This window comes from Taudactylus pleione, unplaced genomic scaffold (assembly GCF_031769625.1).
Source record: "Taudactylus pleione unplaced genomic scaffold, aTauple2 ptg000186l, whole genome shotgun sequence".
NCBI classification, from domain to species: domain Eukaryota; kingdom Metazoa; phylum Chordata; class Amphibia; order Anura; family Myobatrachidae; genus Taudactylus; species Taudactylus pleione.
In genome coordinates, this window is record NW_028284588.1 from 5,335,289 (window position 1) to 5,352,965 (window position 17,677).

The following is a 17,677-nucleotide window of genomic DNA, read 5'->3' on the forward strand; positions in this document are numbered from 1 at the left end:
CTAACCTGGTGCCTAACCCTAACCTCCTCCCGTAGTGGCTAACCCTAACCCCCCTTCTCCACACCCTAAATCTAACCCTCCCGGAGGGGTGCCTAACCCTAACCCCCCCCCCCTAGTGGTGCCTAACCCTAACCCCCCCTTTCCCTACCCTCCCGGGGGGTACAAGTTATAAAGTGATGTGTCTCGTATAAAGCGCAACAGATTGTGTATTACTAGGGAAAAAGAAAATGTATTTAACAAGCATGAATAAATAAATGGTATGAACTGTGATGGAATACAATATAGTATAATAAATAAAATAAAATGAGGTGAATTGGAGTAAAGTAAAATATGACCAATGGTGTTTTGCAATGGGTATAGTTAAAAATACGTACAATGCGTAAGATAGATAGTGGATGATTGCAATCAATTAAAATCAACTTGTCTCAATTGAGAACAGTTCTGTCTGAAGGTAATGATGCTAATACACTGTATCAATGGAAAAGTTCACATTGGTATCATGGATTACTATAGTTCGCAAGACTATCTTTAGTTCAAGAGATTTGCAGTAGTGTAAATAATGGTGGCAGTATCCACTGTGCGCTACATGAACTGCAGTGTGGCAAATGTCTTGTTGGTGGGTGTGAAGCACCCCCTTCCTCGTCCTGCTGTTCAGTCTATTGTTGCGATGTCAGTACGGCACGGTCATGTGCTGGGGTGTGTAGTAGCCTCCTTGTACTTGCTGTGTGCTGGTTCCCTGGGCGTGATTCGGCTGCTGCCTGAGATGGATAGCGGTGGCTGCCTCCTTCAGCGCTCCAATGGTGGGTGTACGCTGTCTCACACCGCCGGTATGGTTGCTTCTGGGGTCCGTCTGGCAAGTAGGTGGGGACGTGGTCGACGCATTTCACCCGCTAAGAAATGTGCGGGCTTCGTCAGGGCTGTATGAGTATAGGGCTTGTGAGGTATCCCTTGTTTTAAAGGCTTGATTGGCTCCTCCTTGATTTCTCCTTGGGACCTGCCTGGGTTTAGCTGTAATAGTCTGTACTTTGAAAGTTGGTAATCCTTGTTGATTGATAGTAAGGTTCTTTATTTTGGTCAAATATAGTAGTTGGTCTTTGTATTCTGGTTATCTAGACTGCCATCGATTCATACCCCCAACAAGCAACTATCACAAAAACTGGCTCAATCGCATTCCAGGTGGCCAGTTCAAAAGAGTCAGACGTAACTGTTCATCTCACCACCTTTGAAACACAATCGGCACATCTCAAATCAAAATTCCAGGAACCAGCCTGGGTTTAGCTGTAATAGTCTGTACTTTCAAAGTTGGTAATCCTTGTTGATTGATTGTAAGGTTCTCCATTTTGGTTGAATATATCCATATCCAAGTATGAATATATATATATTCTTGATAAAAGTCGCCAGACTGAAACGTTGAACTTTGACCTTCCTGAGGTGTGAGTCTTCTTTATCAAAGTCCTGTGAGTGCCGCAGTTTTTCCATTGGAGGGCAACCGGGCAAGTACCAGTCATTTTTGTGGAGTGCCGGCCATTTTTTGTATTAGAGATATAGATATATATATATAACAATAGGAGATGGCACTCCAACATTGTCTTGATAAAAGAGCCACCGAGCTCTGAAACGTTGACTTTACAGACACAGTTTGTCTACATTTATTTATCAGCCGTGGAGTGCCATCTCCTATTGTTATACTATACACAGAGTTTTCTCTTGGATTGGCACCCATGCATGCTTGTCTGTTGTCTTTGTCTGAGTGCTGGTCTCCATTTGTAATATATATATATATATATTATATATATATATATATATATATAATTTTATTTATTAGGAGCCCATTGAATCTACATATATGTACATTTGAAAGTGCACATTTACAAATACATATATTGCATGATATATCATAGACTGCCGGCATAGGCCGGAATATAAATGTTTCTAAAAAGTGGTATGGATGCAGGTGGATATATGCACATACGTATGGGAAAGTTATATGAATGTATTGATTAGTAGTAGTATTTAGATATGTAATATATATAGTCTATTTAATTCTGAGGGATAGAACATCTGGAGTATTATGGTGATTTAGTAGTATTGATGATTTGGATGAGGTGGTTTAATGATGGTTTATCCACACTATATTAGTAGTTGTACCCAACTTTTATGTTGATTCATGGATCTCGGTCTCCTTTTGGTAACTGTGCTTGTACCCCTAGCGGTGAGAAGAATATCAGCTAGTAATGGTATATGCTACATAACCAGATATTCATGAGAGGTCTCCCAACTAATTACTGGTCTGGCCCAACCCTGCTTAGCTTCCAAGTTCGGAAGTGTTTGGGCGTGGCCAGGATGGTAAGTATATAGGAATCACATAAGAAGCTTTATTCATTCTCTCGGGGTTCATTCTTTCAGAAATCCTGAAACCTCAAAATCGATGTTGAGACCCTTTGGTGCAAGGGTTTTTAGTTTATAGATCCATCTAGTTTCTTCTTGTGACATGAAACGTAGGAAGTTTCCGCCTCTCCATGCTGGTTTCACTTTCTTTATTGCTGTGAAGGTTAGAAGGTTGGGGTTTCCATTATGTTCCTTGTTAAAATGGTCGGGCACACTGTGGGAATCTAGCTTGTGTTTAATGTTCCTTATATGCTCTCCTATACGTACATTCAGTTTCCTGACTGTTCTGCCTATATACTGTAAACAGCATGGGCACGTAAGCATGTAAATAACCCCTTTGGTGTCACAGGTCATAGTATCTCTAATTTTGAATGTGGTTCCGGTGGTCTTTGATGTTACTTCTGTTATTGGAGCAGTGTTGTTGTGTTGCATTGTTCTACAAGCTATGCATCTGTTGCAATGGTAAACTCCTGGGTTCTTCTCTCCCAGCCAAGTTCCTTGTTTTGATTTGGTCTTTTCTTCTGAGGGTAGGTGGTTCTTTATTAATTTTTGACTGATGTTTTCCGCTTTTTTGTATGTGAATTGTGTTTTTGTGGAAATGATGTCTTGTAAAATGTCGTCTTTCGTTAGCAGGTGCCAGTGGGTACGGATGATTTTCTATATATGTTTGTTTTGATCACTGTATTGAGTGATGAATCTCAGGCATGTGTCTTCTTTTTGTATGTCAGAAGGTTACTTCTGTTAGTATCCCTCGCAGTAGATATTGCTTTGTTTATTGTATCTTGATTGTATTTTTGACTCAGGAATTTTGATTTGAGATGTGCCAATTGTGTTTCAAAGGTGGTGAGATGAACAGTTACGTCTGACTCTTTTGAACTGGCCACCTGGAATGCTATTGAGCCAGTTTTTGTGATAGTTGCTTGTTGGGACTATGAATCGATGGCATTCTAGATATCCAGAATACAAAGACCAACTACTATATTTGACCAAAATAAAGAACCTTACAATCAATCAACAAGGATTACCAACTTACAAAGTACAGACTATTACAGCTAAACCCAGGCAGGTTCCCAAGGAGAAATCAAGGAGGAGCCAATCAAGCCTTTAAAACAAGGGATACCTCACAAGCCCTATACAAATACAGCCCTGACGAAGCCCGCACATTTCTTAGCGGGTGAAATGCGTTGACCACGCCCCCATCTACTTGCCAGACGGACCCCAGAAGCAACCATACCGGCGGTGTGAGACAGCGCACACCCACCATCGGAGCGCTGAAGGAGGCAGCCACCGCTATCCATCTCAGGCAGCAGCTGGATCACGTCCAGGGAACCAGCACACAGCACGTACAAGGAGGCTACTACACACCCCAGCACATGACCGTGCCCGTACTGACATCGCAACAATAGACTGAACAGCAGGACGAGGAAGGGGGTGCTTCACACCCACCAACAAAACATTTGCCACACTGCGGTTCATGCAGCGCACAGTGGATACTGCCACCATTATTTACACTACTGCAAATCTCTTGAACTAAAGATTTGCGAACTATAGCAATCCATGATACCAATGTATACTTTTCCATTGATACAGTGTATTAGCATCATTACCTTCAGACAGGACTGTTCTCAATTGAGACAAATTGATTTCGATTCATCCACTATCTATCTTATGCATTGTATGTATTGTTAACTATACCCATTGCAAAACACCATTGGTCATATTTTACTTTACTCCAATTCACCTCATTTTATTTTATTTATTATACTATACTGTACTCCATCACAGTTCTTACCATTTATTTATTCATGCTTGTTAAATACATTTTCTTTTTCCCTAATAATACACAATCCACAATCTGTTGCGTTTATACGAGACACGTCACTACATCATTTGTATTTCCCTTTGGTGATACTGGGGTAATCACCAGTGTCTTGAGCAGCAACATTAGTCCACCACACTTTCTACTCCCATTCCCAAGTATCGCACTACCACCACCCAACCTGCATTACACTATGCATCCCGGGGGGGGGGGGGTGACTAACTAAGTCCCCCTGGGGGACCCTGAACCTAACCCTCCCCCCCCCACGACTAAATGCTATGACACTCTGCCTACCTTTGTTCGGTATGCCGGGTGTCGGGATTTTGTAGAGGGGCTCATGATAGGCGTCGGGATTTCGACGCCTATCTTTAGTCCCATGTCGGGATGTCAGTCTCAGGATATCGTCGGGCGGGATAGCCCCCGCCGGTATCCTGGCTGCATCCCTAAAATAAGATATAGCTAAATGGTAAAAAATAATTTGTTGTACACATTGTTAAATCTACAGGAATAGCAGCGGAGATCATTTTGGGGCCCCAAAGTAGGAAAGAGCAATAACTAACAGGGTCAGTTCAGATTTTGATTTAGCTAGCAGACAGCTATGTAAAGAGGAGTAGCATTTTCCAAGTTGCAGTCACTATCTCATCATCTATGGGGGAGAACAGGTAATGACCCTAAACACTCCACTGGTGGAATGGGAGCATCTAGATATTTCAATGATGTGTGTAATCTGAACAACTCTGATTGCTGTGCCTATCTGTGACTGCATCTCCTGTGCTGTTATGGTCCCCCTAGGGGTATGCAGTCAGGAATCGGCGATCGTAATGCCGAACGCCGGGTTCCCGAATCTGAAATCCCAGCATGGGCATAATGATAGGCGTCGAAATCCCGACGCCTATCATTATCCACCCGCTGAAATACCGAACGAAGGTAAGCCGGGCGTCGCGAGCGGACAGACGCGGGGGAAGGGGGGGATAGGGTTAGGTTTAGGGGCTCCCGGGGGGGACTTAGGCTAGGGGAAGGGGGGGTAAAGGTTAGGCACCCCTGGGGGGGAGGTTAGGATTGGACACCCCTAAAGGAGGGTTGTGAGGTGGGGGGGGGGGGGTGAGGGTTAGGGATAGTTAAAATACTTACCCTGTCGGGATCTTCAGTCTTCTGGCATTGGTATTACATCCGCCGGGCTTATGTCCGGCGGTATGTCATACAGATTCCCAGGATGTGCCTACCACGTGCAATGTATGCACTCTATTGGCTATGTGCAGTCTTTTTCGCTAAGTGCTGTCGCTCCACTGTGTCTGTGTTGCCCCTGTGTTTTGTGACAAGCCGACTGTCACCGACCTCAGAGGCGCTATATGAAAATTAATCAGCACTTGTTATAATTTAAATCAAATTGCGTTCATTACATACAAATAGTAGACCATCTGAATTAAAACCGACTTTTTTATTAAATAATGCAGATTCTTTGAGAAGATGGGGTTGTGAAAATGTGATTAGTATTTTTATCACTTCAAATATTGTAATCTCCAATAAAACGCCATTAATTTTAAAACCTCTGGAACTTTACAGTCCCTCATATTAGTTGCCATCTTAAATAATATAACGGCTGGAACTAAATTTATTTTATTTAATACAAACTCCTCTTTAGAAACTGCAGTATGTGGAGCCTGTAATTTAAGGTGGCTGCATGTATAGAAAGCAATGGGCACATAACAACTCACTGTAACAAGATGGGAAGCTAGCAGAACACATCAAAGAAAAGGATGAGAGGGAAATGTTACTCAGAGGTTGAGATAGAAGCTTAAGCCTTAATATACCGAATATGTATTGGTGAATGCCCAGAGAAAGCGATAGGCGAATTATAATAAACAGGTAAGGTTTATTTAGCTGCTAGAAAAATAAAATATTCTGCTTGTTGTAGGAAAAAAGCACATCACTATTGCCTTTCTGACAAAGTAAGTACATTAAATATGCTTTTGAGGTGGATCTCCTCAAAAGGGTAGAGGCAACAATCACGTCAGAGTGTACACTGCTCAATAAATAGAGCTTGAGGTAAATGTATTAAGTTGTGTGAATATAAAAATGTTAAACCCCCAACCACAGTATGTTTGGTTTCATATCAGAATACCTATTGCATTCAACTTACGCAACTGGATACACACAAACTTGAAGATAGACTGGGTGGAGCTGAAGATCAGTTTGGCGAGAGGTGTGTAGCCAGTCCAGGCATTTCAAGTTAAATAACAAAAGGGTTCTGTCAACTCGTATAGTACGATAGGTATTGCTAATTCGGGTGAGTACACAATGTCGACATTTTCACTGTCAACATTGTGTCCATGTCGATATTGACACCTTGTCGGTATAATGACTGCATGCTGCTAATACTCAATATCCACATATCACTGCACTAGGGAACGGACAGTGAGACTGGTTGCAACATTATTTTATATAGATAGAAATAATATACCAAAATGAATACAATTTTATGTTGATTAATGATTAACTATAGTAACACTTTGATTTGCTTCAATAATTTTGTTTTAAGAATACAGACACTCAATAGCCAAAACAAGAAATTGATGATACTAAGGAACATTTATAAAAGCAACATAAATTAAAATTTTCAGGTAACTAATTTTTATACCTCAGTTTCTCTTTATTCATCAGTCATAAAATAGCCACTCATGACAAATACCATGCGCTTATTTACTACATGAGTCAGACGTAAAACATAAATTAAATTGCACCTCTTGTCTGGATGAGCCTATGTATGTATATTAATAACACAAGTCTAGCTATTTATAAAACAACTTCATGTAAAATATCTGAGTGTTTAAAGCAAGACCCCAAAGCAGCTTTAGAAACACCATGTTTGTATGTCATGAAACATCCACTATACATTATGTTTTGCTCAGAAACAGGAATAAAGAAGCATGCAGCCTTCCCCTACAGACAGTCTGTAAAATCTTTCACTACATTATTCTAGGTAGAACAACGGGGATAGAATGGGAAAACAAAGATCTGCCAGCTGCCCAGAATGACCTGTGAACAGCTTTTTAACTAGATGTCATGGAAGGCAACAAGCAGGTTCCTACTAATGTGGCACAACAATAACAAACCACCTCATACTGCAGACCAACTGAGATGCCCCTTGGAAAAAGAAATTCACGTCATTATATTTTTTTCATGCTGGCTTGTTGCTTAGCAACAAACTGAGCTCTTTCACAGACCCGCTGAATAGATTTTTCAGGCATAAAACAGTTACTCAACACATTATTAAAAAATTGTAACATGTTTGGTTTTATTCGAAGTCTCAGATCCAAATTGTTTTGGGAGAAGATAAACTTAAATGCTTCATTTACAAATCATATAATGGATGAATATTATAAAGTTTACCTAGCATGTATAAAACATTAAAACAAAATCAAAGCTTTCCTAACGTTTCATCTTCATTGCAGACATCATGGCAATGGGTCTATAGAGGAAGAAGTAGAACTTCTTGAATATCTAAAGCCGCACATCCACTAGACGACTAGGAAAACACAGTATAATTACAACGTCTTAATTGTACCATCGTTCCCCATCCCCTGCAGTGCCTACACCGAACGATTAGTCGTTCAGTGTAGACATCCTCCATTATCCCCGATCATGGGCAATCTGTCGTTATTGGCAGACTGACTGGCATGTTCGGGCGATGATTGATGTCGGAAACGACCAACGGGAGCGCGCATCGCTGGTCGTTTCTGACATTACAGTGCACGATTAATGAGCGATTGCACGATTATGATGTCATAATCGTGCAATCACACATGAATATCGCCTAGTGGATGTGCGCCATAACATGACATCATTCTACTCCAATACAATAGATTTATATATGCATGTATAAATTTATATGATGCTACAATATGTTTGTTGCACCGACACAATAAAACAAAACCCAGGAGGAACCTTAAATATAACAAAAGAACTAAAATAAACCTTTGGATTGATCTGAAAAGCTTTATAAATAGCTATGAGAGATTGCTTTGCAATGTCTCTAGTCAAAAAAAGACCCACCTTATAAATGCTAGTGACAAACTTAACTTTGTTTCACATTTACTTATAATGTACACATTCTTTACTGTTGGTCAGAAACATTCTTTGCATCACATTAACATCAGTCTGACATTACAATACTCAGACCCACCTCCAATACCCTTCCACATGCACCAACCTACAACAACATTCTGTCAGAATTGCCTCTAGACAGATTGACAATGAATCCTATGATTGCCAAAACATTAAGACTTTTTAAGTGCCAAAATCTTGTTTTTCTGAAAATCAGTTAAATCTTTTTCTCCGAATACATCTGGGGCACACTTCTTCATCAAGGTGCTGTACAAAATCTGCCTCTGGGGCGTTAGAGCAAGTGGAAAGAGCCGAGATCCTAGTTGGAATAGGTCACTCAGCACCTGATATGCCTGTTGAATTGTGACCCTAATCCATCTGGCTATAGTCTGTATGGATGCTGGCCAACCTTAGAAGAAAATCAATTAGTTTTCCATATACTGGCTGTCCTCTTCAGACAAATTTCTCAACACTCTCACCACATTTAACAGAGACAACTGACCCTGATGCCGGTATTACAATTAAGATTAAATGCCGACACCACTTTAGGGTGAAAGGAAGGTAGTGTATGTAACACTGCCCTATCTTTAAGAATCACCAGAAATGGAAGTCTACAAGATAAAGTTCCTAATTTTGAGCTGATGATATAGCTAAAAGGAAACATAATTTCCAAGTTTTCCCCTGCAAGTCCACCTCCTGCAAAGGTTCAGAGGGTGACTGAAGTGATGACACCACTAGATTTAGATCCTAAGGCTCTATGGGATGCATATATGGTGGCTGTATATGTAATAAGCTCTGCAAGAAGGTTTTCACTTCTGGATTAGAGCCAATTTTGTTATAAAATAAATCGACAAAGCTGATACCTGCACCATAAGGGAAACTAAACAAGGACCTGACTTTAGGCCTGCTTGAAGATTTCTGGATGCAGAGACCATTCACAAAAAGAGAAAAGGAGGGTTACTGCACTAGTTAGTAATTATAATACACAAATTTTATTAATGAACCTCATATACTTCAGATCATTGATAAGTCTCCGTTATGATGTTTTATTACTGTTGGGGGTGCAGCCAGATGACAATGAGCGGCACATCAGAGTATACAGAAAAAAGAGAATGTCTTGTTTCAGGCACACAAACTTAACATAACTTTTAATTCCTTTATTTAATTCATTTATTGTTTATTTTTGTGTAATATATATTTATTGTAGATGAATTAAAAGTTATGTTTTAATTTAAGTTTGTGTGCCTGAAACAAGACATTCTCTTTTTTCTGTATACTCTGCAGAGACCATTCCCCTGGAAGACTGTTGGCTGATTGAAGAAAGCAGAGTCTTTTATTCAGGGAAAGCCCATAAGAATCCAATGTGTTTAGTACTTCACTTAGTTCCAACACATTAATTGGAAGTCTTGTTTTCTTTCTGGACCAAATCCCTCAAGATGATGGTTCAATATAACTCCCCCCATCTTTGCAGACTGGCATCTGTTGTGATTACCAATCAATCCTGGATGAGGAAACTCCTGACTTTGGGCCTGATTCAGAGCTGAATGCTCTGACCAGAGCGCTCGCTCTGAATCAGGGCCTCCTACCTGTTTTAGGAGCGTCCTCATGGACGCTCGCATAGCTGTGGGTTACCACCCACAGCTTATGCGAGCGTCCATGATGATGGTCGCGATGGTCAAGACCATCGGGCTTGCGACGGAGACCCTGCGGTAGGGTCTCGCTGCCGCAAGCCCTGGAGTGATTTTGGCTCTATCAGAGCCAAAATCACTTCCGCTGACATCACTAGTGATGTCAGTGGGGCCGGCTTGAGACGGTAGGCGTTCCCATGGGAACGCCTCCGTCTGGCAGGCACGCCCCCGGCACGCCCACCAAAGGGGGCATGCTGTCAATCAACATCGACAGCACGCCCCCTTTGGTGCGAAACCCGGAGCGATGGAGAGCCCGTCGCTCTCCGGGTCTTGCGCATGCGCATGACGGAGCTCCCTCCGTCGTGCGCATGCGCAGTGGGGGACATCGACCCGCTTGCGAGCGTACTGCCGCTCACGAGCGGGTCTGAATGACCCCCTTTGTTCAAGTTTTCTGACATGGTCCACCTGAATGACTGTCTTGTCTCTGGTGAAAGAGTGGTGAATTGTGCCAATAATCAATGGTTGGAAAGCAACCAACTTCTTAGAATGTTTAATTTTAACATCCAGGAATGTAGTCTTGCACACATACACCTTAGAACCGATGGACTTCGGACCTTTAAAATCTTCTGAACGAGACTTTGAATGTCTCTAATATTTTCTATCAGCAAAAAGACCGTATTGAAAACAATGCCTAAAAATGTCATCAACTGACTGGGAATCATCTTAGACTTTTGCTAGTTGATAACCCAGATATGGCACTTCCACTGCCTTTAACAAATATACTCTTACCTCCATTCCGGCTAGTACTGCTCTTACAGATTCCATCCTGAATTTTTTTATCTGTAATCTTGAATTAAGTCCTTTAGATTTAGGATGGGCCTGCAACTCCCATCTGGTTTTTGGACTAAAAATAGATTGGAATAAAATTGCTTGATCAGACCAGGCCAAACACTTTTCTCTGTTGCTTGGCAACCTTGTTGACAAGTACCTTCTTGGTGGAGAACCAAAAAGACTGAGGATGTAACAACTTTCTACTATACATGTCACCATTTGTATGAAAAGGACCTTTTCCACTGGTCCTTGAATGACAGAAGACAGCGTCCACCGCAGACACCTCTGAGTATATGCCCTTCTCACCATGCACCTCACATTTCCCTGGCTTCTTCCTAGATTGTTTTCCTCTATGTAAAAAACCTTAGAACAAGGTTTCCTGTCCCTTGGTACGAGAGGCTGTAGATGGCTGCCCTTGTCTAAGAGGTGGATGAAGGGACCAAATCTTAGACTTTGAGGAAATGCCTATAGGAGTAAATTAACTTTTGGCTGCCGTGGCCTCTGAGATGCTAGTTCTGGGACAAGCAAAAGCTTTCCTTTAAAAGGTAAGCCTTCCAAAAATGCTTTTGTCTCAGAAACCTCATTCCATGACTAACCATAGAATGAATCTTACCACAACTGCTTGCCCAAAAAAGCTTTGACTCATCAACACAGACTAATCTAAAGCGGCTTCACCCAAATAAAATGCTCCTACTTTAATCTGTTCTGCGATGGATAATAGTTGAGATTTAGATATGTCTGACTGGATAATCCCATCAGCCCACTTTTCCACTGCGTAAGCTACCCAAGATGAAGCAATAATGGGTTTTAAAGCTACCCCTGCAGTTCTGGTATGAGCCTTCCCTTAAGTAGGCACCATCTGAAACACAGACCTGTAATCTTAGATAAACGTATTGCAGGAACACCCGCTTTTGGTGATTGTTCTCTATAGTCTCTCTCGCTGTTAGTATTGGATACATACTAATAATTATGGACATTATTATGCTAAGAACCTCTTTGATGCAATATAGCAGTATTATTATTAGGTTTAGCATGGTAGAGTGTACACTCACTTGCATTTTTTCTCTTTTTCTGCTTGCAGTACTACTAGTCTCAGCAGGTAGCACCTCACATTGTGCTTAGGGTGTGTAATCTAAGACCCCTCTCCCTAAGTACTGGATACATCAAAGGAAATCTGCGTGGGATCTGAAATTTTTTATCAGGATTTAGCCATGTTTCAGCCAACAAATCTGATAATTGTGAAGATGAATGAGATCACAGAATTTTTTTCTTTAATCTCTTGGTTGTAAATATATCATCAGAGGGAGACTCTACATCCCTAAAGTCCAAGACCTGACAAACTGCTCAGACTAGCTCATCTACCCTCTTAACTCCTTCCTCTGTTAAGGACACCGTATCCTCTAAATCAGGGATAGAGAACCTCAGGCCCGGGGGCCGTATAATGCCCCTGAAATAATTTGATCTGGCCCTCTGAGATTTTTTTTATGCTAGCCTCATTTGGCTAGCAGGGTGCCTAGAATGGCACCCTGTGTCCAAAATCTATGCAGCAGGGCCGACCAGGAGCGTCCTTTGGGCGCTTCAGACAGTCACACCACTGCCCTTACAGCTCCCCGGAGCTTGTCAAGATGCTCCGGGCATTGCTGTAATCAACTGGCAATTGTGACCCCGCCCCTGTGTGACATCACACGTAAGAGCATGGTCTGCGAATAATGGTACATTTATCAAAATGGTCCTTGGTGGAAAAAAATGTACCCCACCCCTGCTCTAAATCATACTCTTGCTTTTGTTCTTCCTTATCTGAGGAAACATGAAACTCAGAAAAATATGAAAAAGATGACGCATACGTATTTTTGGCCCACCAGAAAACAATAATATATTTAGAGAAGATTAAGTCTTTTCAAGACTTAAAGCATTTGCATTGGCTAAAGATGGCACTTTGAGGACCCCATGGTCCTGGATAACCCAAGAAAAGGCCTCTGTGTACCACCTGGCTGGACACAAAATTAGACAGATCTTCCCTCATAACTGAAGCTATTGAAAGAGCCACAGACCCACGTTGGTTCTTCAACAGAGCCTATGGGTACCTCTGCAACCAGTAGCAGATCACGAGTATCCTCTTAAACCGGAAAGAGAGCATGTGAGTCCCAATTAGGTAATATAGCTTGACAACTTGTACAAAAATTATGCAAACTAGTTTCTCCTCCTCCAAATTTAGCCTCAGATCTACTCTCTTTTTCAAACATTTTTACAAACACAAAAAAATAACAACCAAGCAGTATAGTGAAAAAAAAAAAAAAAGGGAGTACCATAAAATCCTAATACTATAAATCCCACAACCCCCCCCCCCCCCTGTATACCACCCTTAGCTTTGGCATACTTGATTCCCAAAATACAAAACCTAAATCCAAAGCCTACAAAATATACTTGTAAATTCTAAACAGTTGTTAGGGCAACAAGACAGAATAGCCACGAATGCAAGGAGGCTCCCCAGCAGTAATAAGGCCAATAGAACATAGCAAAATGAAGTATTATCTAATGCAACTCTTGCTAAGGTAAATACCCTAACAGTAGTACACCCTCCCATATACATAACCACATTTTTAGACGGTATTTACGGCATACCTATCACCTCAACATGAATAAACTATATGAAAAATGTATAGAAGTGAGGTAGAAAATAACATGTATTATATGATACAATCTGCCTATAGGCAATACACAGAATTAGTCAGCAACCATTTTTGAGGGGAAGCGAAGAACTTAGACTCCCTATCCAACACCACCCTCAGTTTAGATGGGAACAACATGGCATACTGTATGTGCAATTCTCGAAGACGTCTTTTAACAGGGAGAAATTTAGCCCTATCTTTCTGGACCTCTGCTGCAAATATGGGAACACGGAAACCTTCACATCAATACGTTCCAAAGGACCCTTCACACGAGCCAGACGAAGCACTGAGTCACAATCAAGATAGTGAAGGAATATTGCGATAAAAGTGCGTGGAGGGGCACCTGGTGGCAGTGGCCTGGTGGGAATACGGTGTGCCCTTTCCACCGCAAATTGAGGGGAGGAGGAGTCCCAGCCATAGGTATCCAGCAGCCATTTTCTAGGAAAGCATCAAGAGCTGATCCCCTCTTCCGTTTCCGACAGGCCAACAAAGCGTACATTGTGTCTCAAACGACCTTCCATGTCAGCAATTTTATTCTGCATACTGGTCATTTGGGAAGTTAAAGCCGTTACTTGTGTTTTTAGTTGAGTATAGGAATCTTCCAGAGTCGATCTCAGTTTCTGCCTCCCCAACTCGCTCGCGGAAAAATCCTGGTGCAGGAAGGACAAGTCGCTTTGGACCTTTTCAATCTTATCAGACAGCCTTTGTTCACTAGTGGTGACTGCATTCAGCACCTGCTGCAGTGTAACTTCTGTAGAGGAGGATGCAGTGGAAGCAGGCTGCTGAGAATCAGAGGCAGGTGATGTTGGGCCCTGAGAGTCACCACTTAAAGGGGGTGTAGGGGCGGGCATAGCGCTCAAGTTTAGCTGCAGCCACAGCCTGGCCTGATTTCCCCATAGCAACCAGAGTACAGCCTGGAGTGTGATGGATTATGCAGCAGAGTGTGATATAAAGTCTACCACCAGGAAGCTTCCACAAAAAGGCTAGGAACTTATGCTACCTAAAATAGAGTAATGAGTGCCACAGCAGGGACGTCCAGCAGGAGCCCTGGAAGGCTCACATGGTCAGGAGCTCAGCAGGCCTTAGAGGCAGGGGTCTTCAACCTTGGCCCTCTAGCTGCTGTGGAACTACACATCCCATCATGCACTGCCATAGCTTTTGCATGCTGTTATATCAAAAAGGTGGCAGTGCATGCTGGGACGTGTAGTTCCACAGCAGCTGGAGGGCCAATGTTGAAGACCCCTGCCTTAGAGAGTGAAGAGGAGCCACACTGTAGAGACAGACACCACCGCAGGCAAACAGCAGAATCCCGGGAGCGCATACAGCCGAGGCCAGCACACAGGTACCAAAATCCGGGCCACAGGAGGTATGGTCAGGAGAAATAGCTGGAGATCCTACAGAAGCAGCAGCCTACGCCATTGCCACGCCCACGCCCCCTGCCTCATGCTTTTTAAAGTAGCGCACTTTTAGTTTGGTTTAATTACATATATTATTATTACAGAAATTCTTGGTGACAGGTTATTTAATATCCTACTTTGATTTGACTGTACTCATTAACGGATATAATAAATCTCAGCTCCTTAAGGATATTCACATATAAATATGAGCAGCAAAATCTATGTACAATGGAAATGTGTTGGGTGACTCTCTGTGTGACGCATGGCCATTTACATACATTGAAGTACGTGAACTGTTTCTATACCACAATTTTATACCACTTCGTTGGTAGAGAATATACACCAGAAAAAAATTCACTACAGTAAATCGTTCCTTCTAAAATTTTTGAAAACTCTGCGTGATGCACAGGACTCTCTGAGAGCGTGAGCTTGACATGTTTTGTTCGTGACCTGTCAATATGGTTGTACAGCAGTTTTAGTTATTATAATTTATCTACAAATTACAATTGCAGTGTTAGAATTAATAACCTGCAGGCACCTGTAACATATACACAGTTCAGCCCATAATGGTAACAATACTGCTAGTAGGGAAACATGAAATGACCACCATAACATATCTGCCAGACACGCATGTAAACTCTATCACTTATTGGATAGTGGTAGACTGTAACAGTCCATGCATACTAAAGTGCTATATATCACTACTGTATAACTGCTTGAAACCAGCATGCCTATATGAGAAGGGTTTCTGCTAATACATAAGTAAAACAACCTGTGAGATCAGTATACTGAAGGCAACACAGAATGAATAGATCTATAGCTTTTTGTTGTTGAGGTCATGAAAATACTAAATTGTAAAATTCTGCAGTCCATTCACCTGTTGTACCTGGTAATCTACGCAGTGTAGGTTGGAAGATCTTTACAAACTTAAATCTGGTCTTTATGCTACAAATACCTGTGATTTATCGCTGGTTTTCCAAGGAGCAAAGAGCCTGGTAGTTTGGTCAGTGCCAACTGTTATTATAAAATCTCCATCAGGATCCCACCTCAGACCCTGTACACTGTTGAAATGCCCAGAGATGGCGACCATGGGCATCCATTCGTCCTAATGAAAAAAAGAAACAAACATGTAAAATGGTCAAATAGCCTAATCCACTTTACAGAATCATTTACCACATTCCACTATATAACAGCTCCAGTATCATTGTACAAAACAGTGTACTGACAGCATATACTGTACTTTATTACCAAGTAAATAGCCGATGATGCCTTAAACTGGATGTCCATTTCTGGTCAGACTCTATAATCAAACCTTCCCCTTACGTATACTAAATAAGTGGGAACCATACCGGTTAGTCTGCCAGCTTTGAAAGCTGGCTCTGGAGCCAAGTCTACCCATAGCTACCAACAAAGCTCTATAAAAGCTTGTTAATATGTTGTTTTTTTTCAAAGCTATGTGCGGCTTGCATTGCACTAGAGAAAAATATGAGATATGGTAAGAACTTACCCTTGTTATCTCTATTTCTACGAAGTCCATAGGGTTCCACAGGATACCTTGGGGGTATAGGTGTGACGTCAGTCGCAGGGCACCAAAGAGTTAAGCTTTCAGCCTCCCAGGATGCACTAGGTCCCCCTCCTATACCCCGCCCCCGGGCCAAGGCACCTCAGTTAGTTACCAAGCCATAGGCCGGAGGAGGAGAAGGAAGAGAGAGAACAAAGATCTGGACACATACAAGAATCACATTCTCACCAGAGGGAGACGGAAAACCGGTGACCAGAGCAAAACCCATCTGCAGCACAGGTGCGACAGGGCGGGAGTCCTGTGGAACCCTATGGACTTCGTAGAAATAGAGATAACAAGGGTAAGTTCTTACCATATCTCATATTTTCTACTTCAGGGTCCATAGGGTATCCACAGGATACCTTGGGGATGTCCCAAAGCAGTATCCTTTAAGGGTGGGGACGCTCCTGTGCAGAAAGGAGAATCCGCCGCCCGAAGGAAGCATCCTGAGAGGCGAAGGTGTCAAACCTGTAATACCTCACGAAGGTATGGACAGAAGACCACGTAGCAGCCTTGCAGATCTGAACTGCCGAGGCACCACGTCGAGCTGCCCACGAAGGACCCACAGACCTAGTGGAATGAGCCTTCAGAGAAGGAGGGACCGGTAGGCCTTCATGAAGATAAGCTTCAGAAATAGCCATACGGATCCAGGCTGCCAAAGTTTGCTTTGAAGCAGGCCAACCCTTTTTACAGAAGCCATAGAGGACAACAAAGCGTCCGACTTCCTAAACAAAGAAGTGCGGTCAACATAAGTCCTTAAGGCCCGCACAACATCCAAAGAGGCCTCACCCATGGAAAGACCCGGTGAGTTAAAGGCCGGAACAACTATTTCCTCGTTAACATGAAACTGGGAAACAACTTTGGGAAGAAACTCGGGCCGAGTGCGGAGCACTGCCCTGTTCCCATGAAAAACCAAGAAAGGGGGTCTACAAGAAAGAGCCCCTAACTCAGAAACACGTCTGGCTGAAGCAACGGCCAGAAGGAAAACAGTCTTAGCTGTTAGCCATTTAATATCCACTGAGCCCAGTGGTTCAAACGGCGGTCCTTGGAGAGCCCTCAGGACCACAGCCAAATCCCAAGGCGCCACAGGTGGAACAAAGGGCGGCTGAATACGGAGAACACCTTGCATAAAGGTGCGCACATCCGGGATTGTAGCAATCCTACGGTGAAACCAGACAGATAGGGCCGAAACCTGTACCTTCAAAGAAGCAAGGCGAAGCCCATGATCTAGTCCCGCTTGCAGGAAGGCGAGAATCCGAGACAGACGAAACTCCCGCGGT

The 17,677-nt window shown here is 42.5% G+C and overlaps 1 protein-coding gene and 1 pseudogene across 2 annotated transcripts in view; both read right to left on the bottom strand.

The window, feature by feature from the left end:
* The window catches only part of ELP2 (elongator acetyltransferase complex subunit 2), a 175,751-nt gene that overhangs the window by 33,846 nt on the left and 124,228 nt on the right, over positions 1–17,677 (bottom strand). For both annotated transcript variants that reach the window (XM_088476287.1, XM_088476288.1), the window contains exon 12: positions 15,792–15,941. In XM_088476287.1, coding sequence (XP_088332413.1) covers positions 15,792–15,941 — 150 coding nt within the window. The remainder of the gene's footprint in view (positions 1–15,791; positions 15,942–17,677) is intronic.
* LOC148519635 (5S ribosomal RNA) lies at positions 2,242–2,360 on the bottom strand (annotated as a pseudogene).